The sequence below is a fragment of the Bos taurus genome, chromosome 1 (assembly GCF_002263795.3).
Source record: "Bos taurus isolate L1 Dominette 01449 registration number 42190680 breed Hereford chromosome 1, ARS-UCD2.0, whole genome shotgun sequence".
Taxonomy (NCBI): Eukaryota; Metazoa; Chordata; class Mammalia; order Artiodactyla; family Bovidae; genus Bos; species Bos taurus.
The window spans coordinates 98,703,656-98,722,127 of record NC_037328.1 but is presented as its reverse complement, the minus strand read 5'-3'; the positions used below and the strand labels follow the sequence as shown (position 1 = coordinate 98,722,127).

Below are 18,472 nucleotides of genomic sequence, written 5' to 3'. Positions count from 1 at the left end.
GTAATCGGAGTATGTATGGACATTCCTTAAAAATGTTGAAGGGACTCCTATGGTGTAAGAGTTGGGACTTGTTTATCTTTTAAGGTTCTTTTGAATTCTACAATTAGGTAAATAAGTTATTTCCAGCATTTTAATTCAAAAATTTTCCTAGAAAATAATTAAATGTAACAGAATTGGCACACAATTTACATTCATGAAAATATAATGCTAACTCAAGATTTATAATATAAAGAGAAACTCAAGCATCATATAGAAAAAGTACTGCTTCTTTCCTCTGTTGCCTGTGCAAAAGTCACTGGCGACTATTTCATCTGGGTCACATGCCCTTCCTTAATCTAACCATGTAGTTGATGCTGCTGTTATTTAGTCCTTAAGTCATTTGTGACTCTTTGTGAACCCATGGCCTGTAGCCTGCCAGGCTCCTCTGTCCGCAGGATTTCCCAGGCAAAAATACTGGAGTGGGCTGCATTTCCTTCTTGAGGGGATCTTCCCAACCTAGGGACTAAACCTGCATCTCTGGCTTGGGAGGCAGATTCTTTACTACTGAGCCAATGGGAAGCCCACCCATGTGGCTCAGAAGATGGAATTCGCAGGTTGTCTCAGCTGGGGTCCTGTGCCAGTCCTGTAGTTTGATGGTGGTCATGGAACAGATGGCTGCCATCAGCCTTCATGTTACCCCAGTCCACAAGAAAGAAGCTCTGTAATCAGGTGAAAGAAAAGAGAAAAAAGTTGCCTTTAGATAAAATCATGACTCAGTTCAGTTCAGTTCTGTCGCTCAGTCGTATCCGACTCTTTGCGACCCCATGAACTGCAGCACGCCAGGCCTCCCTATCCATCACCAACTCCCAGAGTTCACCCAAACCCATGTCCATTGAGTTGGTGATGCCATCCAACCATCTCATCCTCTGTTGTCCCCTTCTTCTCCTACCCTCAATCTTTCCCAGCATCAGGGTTTTTTCCAATGAGTCAATTCTTCACCAGGTGGCCAAAATATAGGAGTTTAAAATTCAACATCAGTCCTACCAATGAACACCCAGGACTGATCTTTAGGATAGACTGGTTGGATATCCTTGCAGTCTGAGGGACTCTCAAGAGTATTCTCCAACACCACAGTTCAAAAGTATCAATTCTTATGCACTCAGCTTTCTTCACAATCCAAATCTCACATCCATACATGAACACTGGAAAAATGTTAGCCTTGACTAGACAGACCTTTGTTGGCAAAGTAATGTCTCTGGTTTTTAATACGCTGTCTAGGTTGGTCATAACTTTACTTCCAAGGAGTAAGCGTCTTTTAATTTCATGGCTGCAATCACCATTTGCAGTGATTTTTGAGCCCAGAAAAATAAAGTCAGCCACTGTTTCCAATGTTTCCCCATCTATTTGCCATGAAGTAATGGGACCAGATGCAATGATCTTAGCTTTTTGAAGGTTGAGCTTTAAGCCAATTTTTTCACTCTCCTCTTTCACTTTCATCAAGAGGCTCTTTAGTTCCTCTTCACTTTCTGCCATAAGGGAGGTGTCATCTACATATCTGAGGTTATTGATATTTCTCCCCACAATCTTGATTCCAGCTTGTGCTTCCTCCAGCCCAGCGTTTCTCATGATGTACTCTGCATATAAGTTAAATAAGCAGGGTGACAATATACAGCCTCAACATACTCCTTTTCCTATTTGGAACCAGTCTGTTGTTCCATGTCCAGTTCTAACTGTTGCTTCCTGACCTGCATACACATTTCTCAAGAGGCAGGTCAGGTGGTCTGGTATTCCCATATCTTTCAGAATTTTCCAGTTTATGGGGATCCACACAGTCAACGTCTTTGGCATAGTCAATAACGCAGAAATAGATGTTTTTCTGGAACTCTCTTGCTTTTTCCATGATCCAGCAGATGTTGTCAATCTGATCTCTGGTTCCTCTGCCTTTTCTAAAACCAGCTTGAACATCTGGAAGTTCACGGTTCACTTATTGCTGAAGCCTGGCTTGGAGAATTTTGAGCATTACTTTACTAACATGTGAGATGAGTGCAGTTGTGCCGTAGTTTGAGCATTCTTTGGCATTGCCTTTCTTTGGGGTGGAATGAAAACAGACCTTTTCCAGTCCTGTGGCCACTGCTGAGTTTTCCAAATTTGCTGGCATATTGGGTGCAGCACTTTCATAGCATCATCTTTCAGGATTTGAAATAGCTCAACTGGAATTCCATCACCTCCACTGGCTTTGTTCGTAGTGATGCTTCCTAAGACCCATTTGACTTCACATCCAGGATGTCTGGCTAGGTTAGTGATCACACCATCATGATAATCTGCGTCATGAAGATCTTTTTTGTACAGTTCTTCTGTGTATTCTTGCCACCTCTTCTTAATATCTTGTGCTTCTTTTAGGTCCCTACCATTTCTGTCCTTTATTGAGCCCATCTTTGCATGAAATGTTCCCTTGGTATCTCTACTTTTCTTGAAGAGATCTCTAGTCTTTCCCATTCTATTGTTTTCCTCTATTTCTTTGCATTGATCGCTGAGGAAGGCTTTCTTATCTCTCCTTGCTCTTCTTTGGAACTCTGCATTCAAATGGGTATATCTTTCCTTTTCCCCTTTGCTTTTCACTTCCCTTTTTTTCACAGCTATTTGTAAGGCCTCCCCAGACAGCCATTTTGCTTTTTTGCATTTCTTTTCCATGGGGATGGTTTTGATCCCTGTCTTTTGTACAATGTCACAAACCTCCATCCACAGTTCATCAGGTACTCTGTCTATCAGATCTAGTCCCTTAAATCTATTTCTCATGTCCACTGTATTGTCATAAGGGATTTGATTTAGGTCATACCTGAATGGTCTAGTGGTTTTCTCCACTTCCTTCAATTTAAGTCTACATTTAGCAATGAGCAGTTCATGATCTGAGCCACAGGCAGCTCCCAGTCTTGTTTTTGCTGACTGTATAGAGCTTCTCCATCTTTGGCTGCAACGAATATAATCAATCTGATTTCAGTGTTGATCATCTGGTGATGTCCATGTGTGGAGTTTTCTCTTGTGTTGTTGGAAGAGGGTGTTTGCTATGACCAGTGCATTCTCTTAGCAAAACTCTATTAGCCTTTGCCTTGCTTCATTCTGTACTCCAAGGCCAAATTTGCCTGTTACTCCAGGTGTTTTTTGACTTCCTACTTTTGCATTACAGTCCCCTATAATGAAAAGGACATCTTTTTGGGGTGTTAGTTCTAGAAGGTCTTGTAGGTCTTCATAGAAATGGTCAACTTCAGCTTCATCAGCATTACTGGTTGGGGCATAGACTTGGATTACTGTGATATTGAATGGTTTGCCTTGGAAACGAAGAGAGATCATTCTATTGTTTTTGAGATTGCATTTCGGACTCTTGTTGACTAAAATTATGACTGCTGCTGCTGCTGCTAAGTCGCTTCAGTTTGTCGAACTCTGTGCGACCCCATAGATGGCAGCCCACCAGGCTTCCTTGTCCCTGGGATTCTCCAGGCAAGAACACTGGAGTGGGTTGCCATTTCCTTCTCCAATAAAATCATGACCAGAACCCTCCAAAGTCATAATATCATCTTGGCACAGTTTGTATCAGACTCCCATTCACGGATCGTGAGGTTTCTGTATATTATAACATAGCCAGTTCCCTTTAGCTAGTTTGACCTTTGGGGTTGGGGTTTAGAGATGAAGTCGACTAAAAGGGCATAGGGTTAATCAGGTGTATGGAAGGGACAGAGTTGAGCTCATTTTCTGAGTCTTAATTCCCATCTTCTGAATCCTCTTTCCACTCTATCAGCTGCCCTGGGATCTAGAGGTTTTTAAGGCCCCAAGGCCGGCACTCTCCTAGTTTCTCTGCTGGCGGCCTCAACTTTTGTCTCCTTCACGCACTACCATTAAGAGATCTTACTCTGTCCTTGAATCTGATATGTGAAGATAAAGCTAATCAAAATCCACTCTAGGAGGAGAATCCAGCCTCACATTCACTTTCCCATAAAAGTTTTCCCATTCACTCATATAGTTACTGGGAGAGAAAAGGCTCCTCATCTATCATTTCTCTGTACATCTCTCAGTTGATGAATCAGTTAATCAATACTCCATTAATGGAACCCCAGTGTGTATTCTGTCCTGTATCCCAACACTCATGAAAAGATGCACTTCTCAAGCAGTGATTTCTACAGTATCCAGAGCCAGGTGCCCCACACTCTCCATTTGTGACCTTTAGTGTTAGATATTCCAGGGTCTTTGAACAATTTCTAGACCAACTGAGTTATCTCAATCAAGCAGGCAGTCAGCCAACCATTTTTCATTACCTACCTTTGATTTCCAATCCCTGCATTAGTCCTCCGTTCTCTCATGGCCCCTCTTCTAACTTTCTAGATGTATCTCCATTCACCATTCATTTAGGAAACATTAAGTAGCACCTTCTTAATATCTTCTGCTTCTGTTAGGTCCATAACATTTCTGTCCTTTATCGAGCCCATCTTTGCATGAAATGTTCCCTTGGTATCTCTACTTTTCTTGAAGAGATCTCTAGTCTCTCCCATTCTGTTGTTTTCCTCTGTTACTTTGCATTGATCGCTGAGGAAGGCTTTCTTATCTCTTCTTGCTATTCTTTGGAACTCTGCATTCAGATGTGAATATCTTTCCTTTTCTCCATTGCTTTTTGCTTCTCTTTTTTTCACAGCTATTTGTAAGGCCTCCCCAGACAGCCATTTTGCTTTTTTGCATTTCTTTTCCATGGGGATAGTCTTGATCCCTGTCTCCTGTACAATGTCACGAACCTCTGTCCATAGTTCATCAGGTACTCTGTCTATCAGATCTAGTCCCTTAAATCTATTTCTCACGTCCACTGTATTGTCATTAGGGATTTGATTTAGGTCATACCTGAATGGTCTAGTGGTTTTCCCTACTTTCTTCAATTTAAGTCTGCATTTGGCAATAAGGAGTTCATGATCTGATCCACAGGCAGCTCCCAGTCTTGTTTTTGCTGACTGTATAGAGCTTCTCCATCTTTGGCTGCAAAGAATATAATCAATCTGATTTCAGTGTTGACCATCTGGTGATGTCCATGTGTAGAGTTTTCTCTTGTGTTGTTGGAAGAGGGTGTTTGCTATGACCAGTGTGTTCTCTTGGCAAAACTCTATTAGCCTTTGCCCTGCTTCATTCCGTATTCCAAGGCCAAATTTGCCTGTTACTCCAGGTGTTTCTTGACTTCCTACTTTTGCATTACAATCCCCTATAATGAAAAGGACATCTTGTTTGGGTGTTATTTCTAAAAGCAGAGATATTACTTTGCCAACAAAGGTCCGTCTAGTCAAGGCTATGGTTTTTCCAGTGGTCATGTATGGATGTGAAAGTTGGACTGTGAAGAAAGCTGAACACCAAAGAATTGATGCTTTTAAACTGTGGTATTAGAGAAGACTCTTGAGAGTCCCTTGGACTCCAAGGAGATCCATCCAGTCCATCCTAAAGGAGACCATTCCTGGGTTCTCATTGGAAGAACTGAGCTGAGGCTGAAACTCCAGTACTTTGGCCACCTGATGCGAAGAGTTGACTCATTGGAAAAGACTCTGATGCTGGGAGGGATTGGGGGCAGAAGGAGAAGGGGACGACAGAGGATGAGATGGCTAGATGGCATCACCAACTGGCGCAAGAGTTTGGGTGAACTCCAGGAGTTGGTGATGGACAGGGAGGCCTGGCATGCTGTGATTCATGGGGTCACAAACAGTTGGACACGACTGAGAGACTGAACTGAACTGAAGTAGTCTCTAAATGCTAGAGTTGTGTTAGACCTCCAAGGAAAAAAGGAGAAGCTGAACCAGTCACTGTCCAAAAGATGAAAATTTCTCAGAGGATGATACCTTTCATTATAGAGAGTGAATCTGGAGTTTGGCTAAATGTTTCTGTTTTTTCTAACTGAGTGCCCAGGGTGAATGCCTTATCCATTTCTGGAAATAATATCCTTAGCTCTCAGGCTATAGTGAGTTTGGCTTTTTCTTGAAAACTGGAAGAGAATCAATGTGATTGGACTGTGGGTTGAAATGGTTATAGAGAAAAGTAACTAAGCAAAATGAGCTATTGATAGATGACTTTTTGTTTAGCTCAGTTTTACTGGCTCACTCACCTTTCTTTCCCATTTGTGCTTGACATTATAAAGTATGGAAATGATTTTGCGTATCATTAAGTGTATGTCAATTTCATGTTTTCAGTAGGCTCTGTGTATATGCTTTATTTTCATTGTTTGTAGCCCTTCACAGAGAAACTATGATAACAATATTGTAGCAGTATATACCAGAGCCTTGTCACACTGTGGTCTTCAGGGATGCGATTGGTTGTGTTATAGATGAAGCAGCAACACAATAGATCCAAGAAAGCCTGGCCTTGGAAACTCTGTTTTCAATAAGAAGAAAGAATAGATTATTCTGGACTCTGAAAAACCTTTTGTAAAGAATAGTCATCCCCAAAGACTAACTTGCTATCCACATTCTACTATGTGGCAGAAAGACTTTATAATTTACCAATCTACCAGATTGTTTTCAGTCCTCATTTGATTTGATTTTCAGCAGCACTGATTTTGTTGTTCATTCCCTTTTAAAAAGACATTCCTCCTTGGGTACCAGGATTCCACACTGTCTGCTCCTTTCCACCTTCTTGATTCCCCTTTCTCAGTCTCTTTGCTGAGCCTTGTCCCTCTGCAGTTTTATCTATCCATCACTTATCTGTTCATTTATTCACTTTCATCTGTGGAATCTTAGTTTCCTGACCAGGGATTGAACCAGTGCCCCCTGCAGTGGAAGCATAGAATCTTAACCACTGGACCACAAGGGAAACCTGGTTTTTCCCTCCTTTTCAGCAAATATTTATTGTGCATACTATATGACAAACACTTCTTTAAGTACTAGAAATACAGCAATAAGCAAAACATATACCATCTCTGTCCTCAAGGAGCTAACAATATAGTAAAATTATTGGTTCCCTGGATTAGGTATTTGTGCTCTCACTGCTCAATAAAATCTCATGCAGGCCCACATGCATGACATCTTTTCCTTCTTCCTTCGTGAGCTAACATAAAGGATCAGCTTATCAAATCAGGCCCAGGAAGATAAGGGATCTTTCCTGTACTGTGCTTTACTAATCATTTCAAGACTACAAGCAATCAAAAGGCATAAGAAGAAACAAGGAGAAAACAGTAACATCTGTAGCTGCTCAGATGGACATGCTCACTGTAACCCAGAGTAACAGGTGATCGTGTGTGTGTGTGATTTCATTTCTGTGTACTATTACAAAGTGTGCAGGGTCTCATATTCTAGAATACCCTACTATAACTAACCAGTTAGGCTGTAATTGTTTCATAGATGGTGACACAAGACATGAGGCTCCAGGGTCAGAAACAAAGGGCTTTATTACTCCTGGCATAGCCAGTAGCCAGAGCTTTATATGTCTGTGTCAATTCCCCGTGTCCCCCCAAATCCTGTAGCAGTGACACAAAGGACTCATTATCAATGCCTACACACCATCTGGCTGCATTAAACAAGGGAAACACTGAGCTTGGGGAATCCACCACTTTTAGAGTTAGCAGAAACAAGCCACTTTGTTTTCTCAGGGGATATGTTAGCTTGTCTCTCTGTGCAAACAGAGCCTTGAAAAATGGCTTGGGTAAAGAGTTATCTGACATAAAATACGTAAGGATGTTCAGTGCCCAGGGTGGATTACTTCTCCCAGGATATACTTTCTCATGGACTGCACTAATATGATTTGAGATTCTCAATAATTTGAGAAATCCCTCTCATATCTTCAAGTCAGCCCTCTCTATTGGTCCCTTCTCATCAATATTTAAACTACTGCAAATCTGGTCCACCTTAAAAACTCTCTCCCTCTACTATGCTCTCCAGTCCAAATACAGCCTCCTTTTCTTAATAGTCAAAATTATTGCAATATGTGTCTTAGCTTTCTGTCTCCCTTTCTTTGTCTCCCACTTTTTCTTCAACCCAACACACTGCAACCTGGGATCAATCTAGTACTCTATTAAAACAGCCTTCTAAGTCTCAGCTTCCTCCTCTGTAGGTAGGAGTAATATTAGTATTTATTTCGTAGGGCTGTCTTGAGTATTAAATGTGTTAATGTGGACGGTTTAGAGCAGTGCCTGGTACATTGTTCGTGTTCAGTAATTGTCAGGTGGGTTATTTTTATTGGTATCCTCATCCTCATCAGTTTCATCAGTGAAATTCTTGTTAAATCCAGTGGGCACTTCCCAGTTCCTATTTGAAATCCCTGTGTTGTCCACATTTTCCTTCTTGAAACTCGCCCTCCCTCGGCTTCCATAACGCCAGACTTTCTCAGTTTTCCTCCTACTTCTCTGGATGGCCATCTTGGTCAGATTTGTGTGTTCTGTCCTAAATGTTGATACTTCTCAGAATTCTCTATTAACCTCCTTTATCTTCTTTATCTACATACTTTTGCTTATTGATATTATCCCTACTCTTGTGCTCTGAGTTACTATCTATATGGAGATGCTCGATATTCTGTACCTTTTCATTTACTTTTTTAACAGGTATTTTTATAACATCTATGTGCCAAACACTGGAATAGGTATTGTGAGTAAAACCAGCAGAATTCCTACTCTCATTGAATTATTCTTGAACAGGGAACAAAGATATAAAACAAATAATCACACATATGATTCAGCAGCTATATTCTTTTAGTATCAAATGTTCCTCCTTCTGTGCTATTTTAATGAATGTGGTGAATGCCACAAATATCCATCCAGTTGTTCAAGTCACTTCACCTTGAGTCTTTGTTCTTCATCATGCATGCATGCTAAGTTGCTTCCGTTGTGTTTAACTCTTTGCAACACCATGCTCTGTAGCCGGCCATGTTCACCTGTCCGCAGGATTCTCCAGGCAAGAATACTGGATTGGGTTACCATGCTAATAAACAAAACATTTTGATTTTCTCTTCTCTTTTATATCTGCCCATGTTTCTCTCTTTCCACTGCTACTAGATTAGATCAAGTCTTCATCATCATTCAGCTGGATTTTGGCAATTGTTGTTACTTGATCTCCCTGCCTTCAGTCTCCCATTTACCTATCCTTTGCCCTGCTGGTGCCCATGGTCTATAAAGTAGACACCTGATTCCTTGCTGCTGCTGCTGCTGCTGCTAAGTCGCTTCAGTCGTGTCCGACTCTGTGCGACCCCATAGACAGCAGCCCACCAGGCTCCCCCATCCCTGGGATTCTCCAGGCAAGAACACTGGAGTGGGTTGCCATTTCCTTCTACAATGCATGAAAATGAAAAGTGAAAGTGAAGTCATTCAGTTGTGTCTGAGCTTAGCGACTCCAGGGACTGCAGCCTACCAGGCTCCTCTGTCCATGGGATTCTTCAGGCAGAAGTATTAGAGCGGGGTGCCAATCAGGCCCTAGCCACATCTTTAGCATAATCTCTCTCTCTCTCTTTTTTTTTTTTTTTGCATTAATCCTTATTCTCAACAGACCAAATCAGAAAAATCTCTCAGAGCAATTGTGAGGAAATCATGCAAGATGGCATCTTCAACCTTGTAGGCACTATCAGATCTAACACAGTTTTGCACAGGCAGTTTGATAAACTTTTAATATTCATAATAAAATTGAACCAAAATTGTGATAAATCCCCAAATTCATTAGAATCTTAACAGAGTATAATTGCTCCAGAAATGTTAAGAGGAAGAACTACATCACTTTTCCCAATCTTTGATGAAACAGAGATGAAAACATTTCACTGATTGGAGGACAATGAATCTTTTTGGAAAGTGTGTGCTTAGTTTGGGCTGTATTTGGTGACTTCCTCCTGCAAACCCACTTTACAGTATGCATGAATCAGTTAGGATGACTTATTTTACAAGCAATAGGATCATGTGATTTAAAATGCCTAAACAATAAAAGGGAGGGTATTGAATCACTTAACTGAGAAGGCCAGAGGTGGGAAGGTTTCAGGCATAATTCAATCAGGACTCCAACTCCTATACTCGATCCTTCAGTTCTGTCCTGTTTGTTGGCTTTATCTTTAGTGTAGCCTCATTCATGGGAGCAAACTGGCTACTGTAAAATGGCTCATATACACACATTAAAATTTCCAGAGCAACAGGGTCTCTATGTTTCAGGTTCCGGACCTATATGTTGAGCTTCATGGTGACTGGATCACATCTGAAGGAATTCATTCATTCCTGAGACAGTCATATGCTAATGAAGACAGTACCTGGTCCAATCACTGTGACAGATGGAGGTAAATTTATGCCAAGAAAAATCCACCTCAGATTTGAGAGAGGAATGGTATTTATCAGTCCCATGTAATCTACATGTTTTCTCTAAAATCACAGGGATAAATTTCCCCAAAGGAAAACCTCATAGCTATTGAGTATTAGTGAAGAAGAAAAATGGATGAATCCTAAGCAGTCAAGCAGTGAATATTCACTATAGACACAGTTTAAGTTTGTTCATTAGCAAACAAAAATTATTCTGTGCCCTGGATTTTTTTAAAGAAACTTGTGAAGGGTCAAAAACAAACCAATAGTCAATTACAAGAGTGAAGAAAAGGCAAGTGGAACAGAGCCCATTACTAAGAAAATCCATTAATGAATATTAGTGAATACGAAGACTAAATGATGTGGAGGGCTCTCAAACCACACATTCATTCATTCACTTATCATTTATGGAGTATAAACTTTATGCCAGAATATGCTTAATATAACAGGATCCTTGACCTTAAGGAGTTCATTTGATCAGGAATTATAGAATTAAAATACAAGTGAAAAGTCAGCAGTATTGCATATCAGAGCGAAAGTAGAATAGTAAAACAGAGTGAAAATAATGCCACATGTAAAATCTAGTGGAGTCTTCAACACATCCTTTAATATTCCCTCCACACCTAACACTTCTATAATGCAATCTTTAATATAAAGCAACCCAGGAACACTTATTTCCAATCAAAAGATTCCTGAGAACAGTACATTAAAAAGCAAATGGAAGAATAATTTATCTTACTCTGGCTGCACACTCTAAAAAAAAAAATATGAAATAATCCTGAATTGTTTAGGGAAAAAATGGATCATTGTTGTTTCAGGGGGCTTTTATGTGCAAAATACATTGAATAATGATGTGAATTATTTTAAGCTATTATATTCTGTGACCATCTGGGGAAATAATTTGGGGGATAAATACAGCAGAAGTATTAAGAGAAAGGACACTAAAAAGGAAAAATAGCAGACATAGTTGATTCTTTTTGACATTTTTTACAGTATAAAAATCATCATCCTTGGTCCATATCTCAGTGATAATGCTGAAAAAATTCTAATCATTTTACCATTATTCCCAGCAGTGTCCTGGAGCTCCAATTCTAAGGGCAGGGCTTTCTGTAAGCATCTAACATGAAGATATAACTGAGAGAAATTTTGAAGAAATGGTTTCTTCACATGAAGTATACTTGATAATAACATTTTAATGTAATATTGACATTTCTAGTTTTTAACTCTGTTGGGCAGAATCTTGATAGAAAAGAAAATCACTTGTGACAGCTTCAGCATGAGTGTCTAATATCTTGGCAATTTAGCCCAGTTTTATCCTATATCAGAGGTACTTCATCAGAAAGGAACTAAAATATCCCTCATGTTTTACAGAAGAAAGTCATTCCTCATAACAGATAATGCTAAAGTTGTCTTAAAGCTATTAACTATTACTGAGAGAATATTGTGGGAAATATTAGTGGTTTATTTTCGGATGATTTTAGCATATAATTTAATATATGTGTGTATGTATATAAGGCTTCCCTGGTGGCTCAGTGGTCAAGAATCTGTGTGCAATGCAGGAGATGCAAGAGACATGGGTTCAATCCCTGGGTCATGAAGATCCCCTGGAGGAGGAAATGGCAACCTACTCCATATTCTTGCCTGGAGAATCCCATGGACAGAGGAGCCTGGCAGGCTTCAGTTTATGGGGTCACAAAAAGTCAGACACGACTTAGCAACTAAACAACAACTATATATATATATATATATACACATTTGTGTAGGCAAGGAGATCCAACCAATCCATTCTGATATCAGCCCTGGGATTTCTTTGGAAGGAATGATGCTAAAGCTGAAACTCCAGTACTTTGGCCACCTCATGCAAAGAGTTGACTCATTGGAAAAGTCTCTGATGCTGGGAGGGATTGGGGGCAAGAGGAGAAGGGGACGACAGAAGATGAGATGGCTGGATGGCATCACTGACTTGATGGACATGAGTCTGAGTGAACTCCGGGAGTTGGTGTTGGACAGGGAGGCCTGGCGTGCTGCGATTCATGGGGTCACAAAGAGTTGGACACAACTGAGCGACTGATCTGATCTGATCTGATATACACACTATTTTGGTCAGAGTATTGATGTATCTATTTAAACTGAATTGGTATGCTTTAGTCAAGCAGCTGAGAAGTTGAGTCAAATCATGACATCTATGATCCGTATGACATTTACAGTTGGACAGAGGACTGTCTGCAGGCTCATTATTCAGAGTATGGTCCCCAGACCAGCAGCTTTAGAATAGGCTTGGATCTATTAGAAATGCTAAAATCCAGCCCCTTGGCTCTTTGCATTCTAACAAGGCAACTAAAGCAGAAACTACATCAAGGGATCTCAACTCCGGCTCCACATAAGAATCACTAAAGGTGCTTTTTTTTTTTTTTAAATGATAAGTAACTTTTATTAAACATTCGCTGTAGTCTATTTTTTATAATCTTTTATACTGGTTTAGTTGATATACAATATTACGTAAGTTACAGATATTTAATATTCACAATTTTCAAAGATAATACTCCATTTATAGTTATTATGAAATATAGGTTATATTCCCTGTGTTGTACAATATATCCTTATAGCTGATTTTATCCAAAATGTTTCACTCTCCAGTCTTACCCTGGACCAGTTAAATTAGATTTTTTAAAGGCAAGACCAAGGCATGGATAATTCTAAATACTCACCAAATTATTCTAATGCCCTGCCAGATTTGCAAACTGTAGGTCACACAATGCCCAAGTAATCTGTAAATTCAGTGTATTATGAAAGGACACAAAGGAAGAAAGTCAAACCAATTACTCTGCATTTGGTACCGCTTTATAAATGATTGATTTTTTTTAACTTTTAATAAGTTTGCTTAGCTACTGTGTGAACACAGCCTATTATGTCTCCACCTGCCCACAAATTTGTATTGCAAATCAAGAAAAGGAACATGTTGCTATCTCAATTCATTAACAGAAGATTTTAGATTTGTTTTTCAATGTTACTTTCCTTTGCCAACCTTCTTCTCCAACCTGACAAGTCTGAACACTAAATCTCAGACACTGCATGTTTAAACAGCTGCACCTCTGGGTTGTGTGTGCATGCTCAATCTCTCAGTCATGTCCCACTCTTTGCAATTCCATGGACTGTAGGCTGGGAGGCTCCTCTGTCCATGGACATCTTCAGGTATTACTCGTCCTTTTCTCCATGAACTCAAGTCTCAGTTTATATCTCAACCATCCCCTAATCACTGCCACTCAAATGCGTTTTCCCTTCCCTGAATTCCCACGTTGCTCAGGACGTCTATCATGTGCTCTCATTTTATGGATTTTTAAAAATATTTTATTTATCTGTGCCAGTTCTTAGTTGTGGCACAAAGGATCTTCAATCTTCATTGGAGCATGTGGGGTCTGTAGTTGGGGCATGTGAACTCTTATTTGTGGCATGTGGGATCCAGTTCTCTGGCTCCTGCATTGAGAACACAACACTGGATCATCAGGGAAGTCCTTCACTTTATGATTTTGCCTTGTTGGTTCAAGTTAGTGGAATACAATCGACTGATTCCTACATACAGCCTCAAGTATGAGAAATCTATTCCAAAATCATATATATGAATAAGAAAGAAAAACATAAACCATAGTGTCAGGGGAGTGTAATCTCTTTGGTTCTGTCTCATCACAACAAAAATTTGAAGTGACGGATGTTAAAGCCCTCGGTGCATCACAGCCCTCAGACAGTCTGTGTTATAGTTCTCGGACAGATCAGATTTATTTAGAAAATAAAGAAAAATACATCATTGAGGCGTGAGGACATGTAGACCCAAAAGATGCGATGAGGAGAGAGAGAGAGAGAATGAGCACGCGCGTGGGGGAGAGAGAGACCCCTGGCCCTTTGGCTCCTCTTTTTATATGTCTTTTCCTCCCCCGGGCCTGCCCTATGTAAATTGGGCTAGCCAGGAATGCTGTTTGTTCTACCTCAGGTCCTCACTCCAGTCCTTGGACCTTCCTTTCTTCTATTTTCGCGGGCTTTTCCCTTCCTTGTCTTTTAGCCACCGCCATTCTGGACTCCTTTTTCCTTTTCAAACTTTTGGTAGTCATTGTTCTTCCATCTTACAGATGAAAAACCTGAGTCTCAAAGAGCCAAGGTTGATAGGCTAATAAGCTTTGACACTAAGATATTTTTCCCAAGGCTCTCTGACCCAATGTCCAGAGGAAGTTTGATTTGCTTTTCTTTGAGTGTTATGTATATTTTAATATATTATGGCACTTTAATTATAGTTCTGGGGGCAGGTTCAGAATATGAACACACTAAAACATAGTAAAAGAGGACTCATCCTTAAAATCCATGTCCACTCTAATCTTTGGAGTGAGCCCAGTGATTCTTTTTTTTATTGTACACTTACTTGGTTTCTTTTGTCAGAAAATTATTGAAGCTTGAGCAGGAAGGGAGGTGGTCTTATTATGCTTCTTTCTTTAAAATTCCTTTTTAATATGCATGTAATACCTTAAAACCTTTCTTGTGAAAAAAAAAAAAAAAAAGAACATTATAGATGTGGATAAACTTTCTTGTCCAAGACACTTATCTTGTACCCCACCCAATCTACATGCCTTCCTTCCCTCAGCAGTCATCATTTTATCTGTGCACACTTTTTAAGACATTTTAATTTGTAATACTTATGTATGTGGAGAAGGAAATAGCAACTGGCTTCAGTTTTCTTGCCTGGAGAATCCCATGGACAGAGGAGCCTGGCAGGCTACAACCCATGAAGTCTCAAACAGCTGGATACTGAGCACACACACATACACACACACACACACACACACACATACACATGCATCTATATGTAAATAAATCTATCAATCTATCTATATATGATATATTATGAAAAATTTTGATGATTGCAAGTGCTGAAGTGTTGATCATTATATTGGAAAAACATATGACTCTTGAGAATTAAGTTTTATTTGTATGTTTAAAATCAAAGACCTGGGAAGGAGATCTAATTCAGCGTCTGACAGAACTAAGATTCAAAATTATATCTCAACCTTGTGGAATAATACCCTAAAGCTAGAAAGAATAAAAATTTAGCCAGCATAAATATTAAAGCCCTGCACAAAGTATGAGTAACAAATGGAGAATTCTGATTTGATGTTGGTTTATATGGAAAAACTTAGTGTTTTGCTGATCACAGACTCAAAATTTAATAAAAATTCTAATACTATGAAAAGTCCATAGTTCTTATCTCTAAAATAAGATTCCTTTAAAAAATATCAGAAATTAATCCAGAATATCTAATTTTAGAAGGAAAATACAGTAAACTAGTAATTTTTAAATGTGGGACTCCTTTTATGATTTATATTTTTCTTCTTTTTCATAAAAAAATGCCAAGTAGAAGGAAATTCTTTTTCTTCCCTCAGTACAAATGCCCTAATTTTTACCACAGTACAAAATATCCATTAGGATTTCAAGGTCCTATGATAAGATACTGCAATAGTATTCCTTCCCAATATTGATGTCTTGAATAAAGGTCTTGCCCTGTGGAATTAAGTCTCACTCAATGTAAAGCTAATTATCTATTATGATTACATATTTTAGTGAAGAGTATTCATACTCCACATTTTGTGCTGGAATGAAACTGGAGGCAGGGGACTCAGGGACATTATCTGCATGAGACACGAGCATTCTCAATCTTGACTGCTGCCTGATTTTTACTTTGACACGTCACAAAATAGATTCTCCAAACAAGAAGATGTAGAAGATCTTATTTCACTGATTATCTGAAAAACTTGACCTATGTTTGTGGTGGTCTTCTTGTGATTTTAGATATGTAAGTACTGACTGTATAGGATACAAGAAAATATAGGTTCTGAGAGAGAAATCGATGTTCCTTTCCAAAGGAAGACAAACACTCTCTTCATTTATCATGAATTTGACTGATCCAAATACATCGGTGACCATGAGTCTTGACCTTTTTCTATTTATTCTAAATTAATATCACTTCATGCATAAGCATACTAAGTATATCAGAAAATGAAACCTTGAGGGATAAGGAAGAAGCTGAGTCAATGGAGCAAATGTATTGATGTGTTTTTAAGAACTCCAAACCACGGTTTTATTTGAATTTATCTCATTCTACCCTAATGTCCACCATAGCACATAAGGAGAGTCAAGGTCTTAACTTTATTACTGACTTTTTTCAGCAGCATCAGACCAATAATATGTGTTTATCTACTCGCCTGTGTTGCTCCAGATAGAGTAAGTAGCTCATTGTAATTCTCCCCTCCAGGTTTCCTTCCCTAAGGACATATCTATATCTCGGATCTGTCTAATTAATCAGGATGTGAAGAATAGAAAATTGTGAAACAGTCCCTATGCTCATCGTGGCTAGGCTTTAAAAAGCTCAATAAAGTTTCTGTCTACATTTTCTTGTTTATACTGTGGAGTAAAATGTATCAAACAGGCAAAGATTTGTGGCAACAGAGATGGTGCCTTTGCGCAATAAAACACATACTGTGTATCAAACAAATATTGTACCACTTCTATGAAGCTGACATTGGAATGACATTGTAATCCTGGCCATCTGTCTTCCTCCTCTAGATGTCGATGAATGTGCGGTGGTGAATGGAGGCTGCCAGCAGCGCTGTATTAACACTCTGGGCACCTTCCACTGTGAATGTGATACGGGATACAGACTCCATGCTGATGAACGCACCTGCATAAGTGAGTAAATATTAGAACCAGCTTGAAGTCGTTTTCAATGAAAATCGACCTGCTCTTGTAGGGGCAGAAAGAAAAGGTTTTTCTATTGTAAAAATACCTATAGAAGCTGACAGTGTTCGAGTACAATTCTCTCTCGTAGAATAAAAAGAAAAGATATCTTGCTATTAAAAGACTAAAAAGATGGGGAAGGAAATAGAGAAATTAACATTCACAAGCAAACTCAGATTTCCAAATGTGTGGCTGTTTCCATAGGGCATCTTTTCTGCCACATGTAGTAAAGTATAAATTTGTTAGTTGTTGTTTGTATACCAGTTCAGCATAGACTCTCCATGAAGAGAGGAGGCTATAATAGTCACTTACTCATTTCAAACCAGAATCAGAATTGGACTTGTGATTATAATAGCAAAAATTATAACAGATTATACACCAAGGAGCTTATGGTTGCTCAAGAATAGTTAAAGCTACACACATTAAATCTGAGGTTACTATATACTTATTGTGTATCAGGATGTTCTTAGATATCAGTTTGGGGTGGTAGAATTATTATTTTAAGTCTTGGTATGTTTCTGAATTTTATAAATTTGCTCAAATGACTTTGTACACAGGAAAAAAATATATAATCCTGTATGATTTATAAATGTTTTTTAATTGAAATGTTTTTTCATTGAATGATGAGCAAGCACATTTTGATTTCATCCCCAAGTCCCTTTAAAAAATATCTATTACATTGAAAGAGTAGCATGTTATACAACAACATTTAATTGCTGGTTTAATTGGTACAGGGCTTGTTAGCTTGCCCATTTACTCAAAATTATTAGCATTTTATGGATATTCTATAATTATGATGTTTCAAAGAGAAAACAGCCAGTTTTGCTTAACTTCATTGTTTATACTCTCTCTTTTTTGTAACATATCTTATAGGAAATGAGAGAAAGCCAGAGGAAACAGGTAAAGATATCCTAGTCATAGATCTGATTTTGATATGAGAGAATAGAGGTTTGGGGAGCAAAAAAAGGCTTTTCCAAAGTTGAGTGAACATGCAGATAGAAGCCATATCATAGTAGCCAGGGAACTCAGTATCGTGATAACTATATCTACAGCAAGCACCCTAGTGCGACAGCAGCTCATGTATATTTATTTAGTCCCTGAACTACTCCCTTATTTTTTGCAACTTGACTGCTTGTTGCAATAGGAATCCCTTTCCCATCTCCATCTCCAGCCCCAACCTGTAAGGACGTCAGCTATTGCATCCTTAAACTGACACCCTAACTTCTCTCAGGCACAAAATGTTTCAGAACAGGATTACCAATACATGCAGATGTGGCATTTATTGGTAAAGGTTGACTTGGTGAATTTTTGTGTCTTATATAAAAATACTTTGCAAAGTAATGCATTATATAAATCTATGATATCTGATTTTTGCAATAAAGCAAAATGAACACTCTAGTACCCAACTAAAGTACTTTTTCAGGTGTAATTAATTTTCTAAACTCT

The 18,472-nt window shown here is 38.9% G+C and overlaps 1 protein-coding gene across 1 annotated transcript in view; it reads left to right on the top strand.

Moving 5' to 3' along the window:
• EGFEM1 (EGF like and EMI domain containing 1) overlaps nucleotides 1-18,472 on the top strand; it is a 693,443-nt gene that overhangs the window by 508,438 nt on the left and 166,533 nt on the right. The window contains exon 5 of the mRNA XM_059888727.1: nucleotides 16,856-16,978. Coding sequence (XP_059744710.1) covers nucleotides 16,856-16,978 — 123 coding nt within the window. The remainder of the gene's footprint in view (nucleotides 1-16,855; nucleotides 16,979-18,472) is intronic.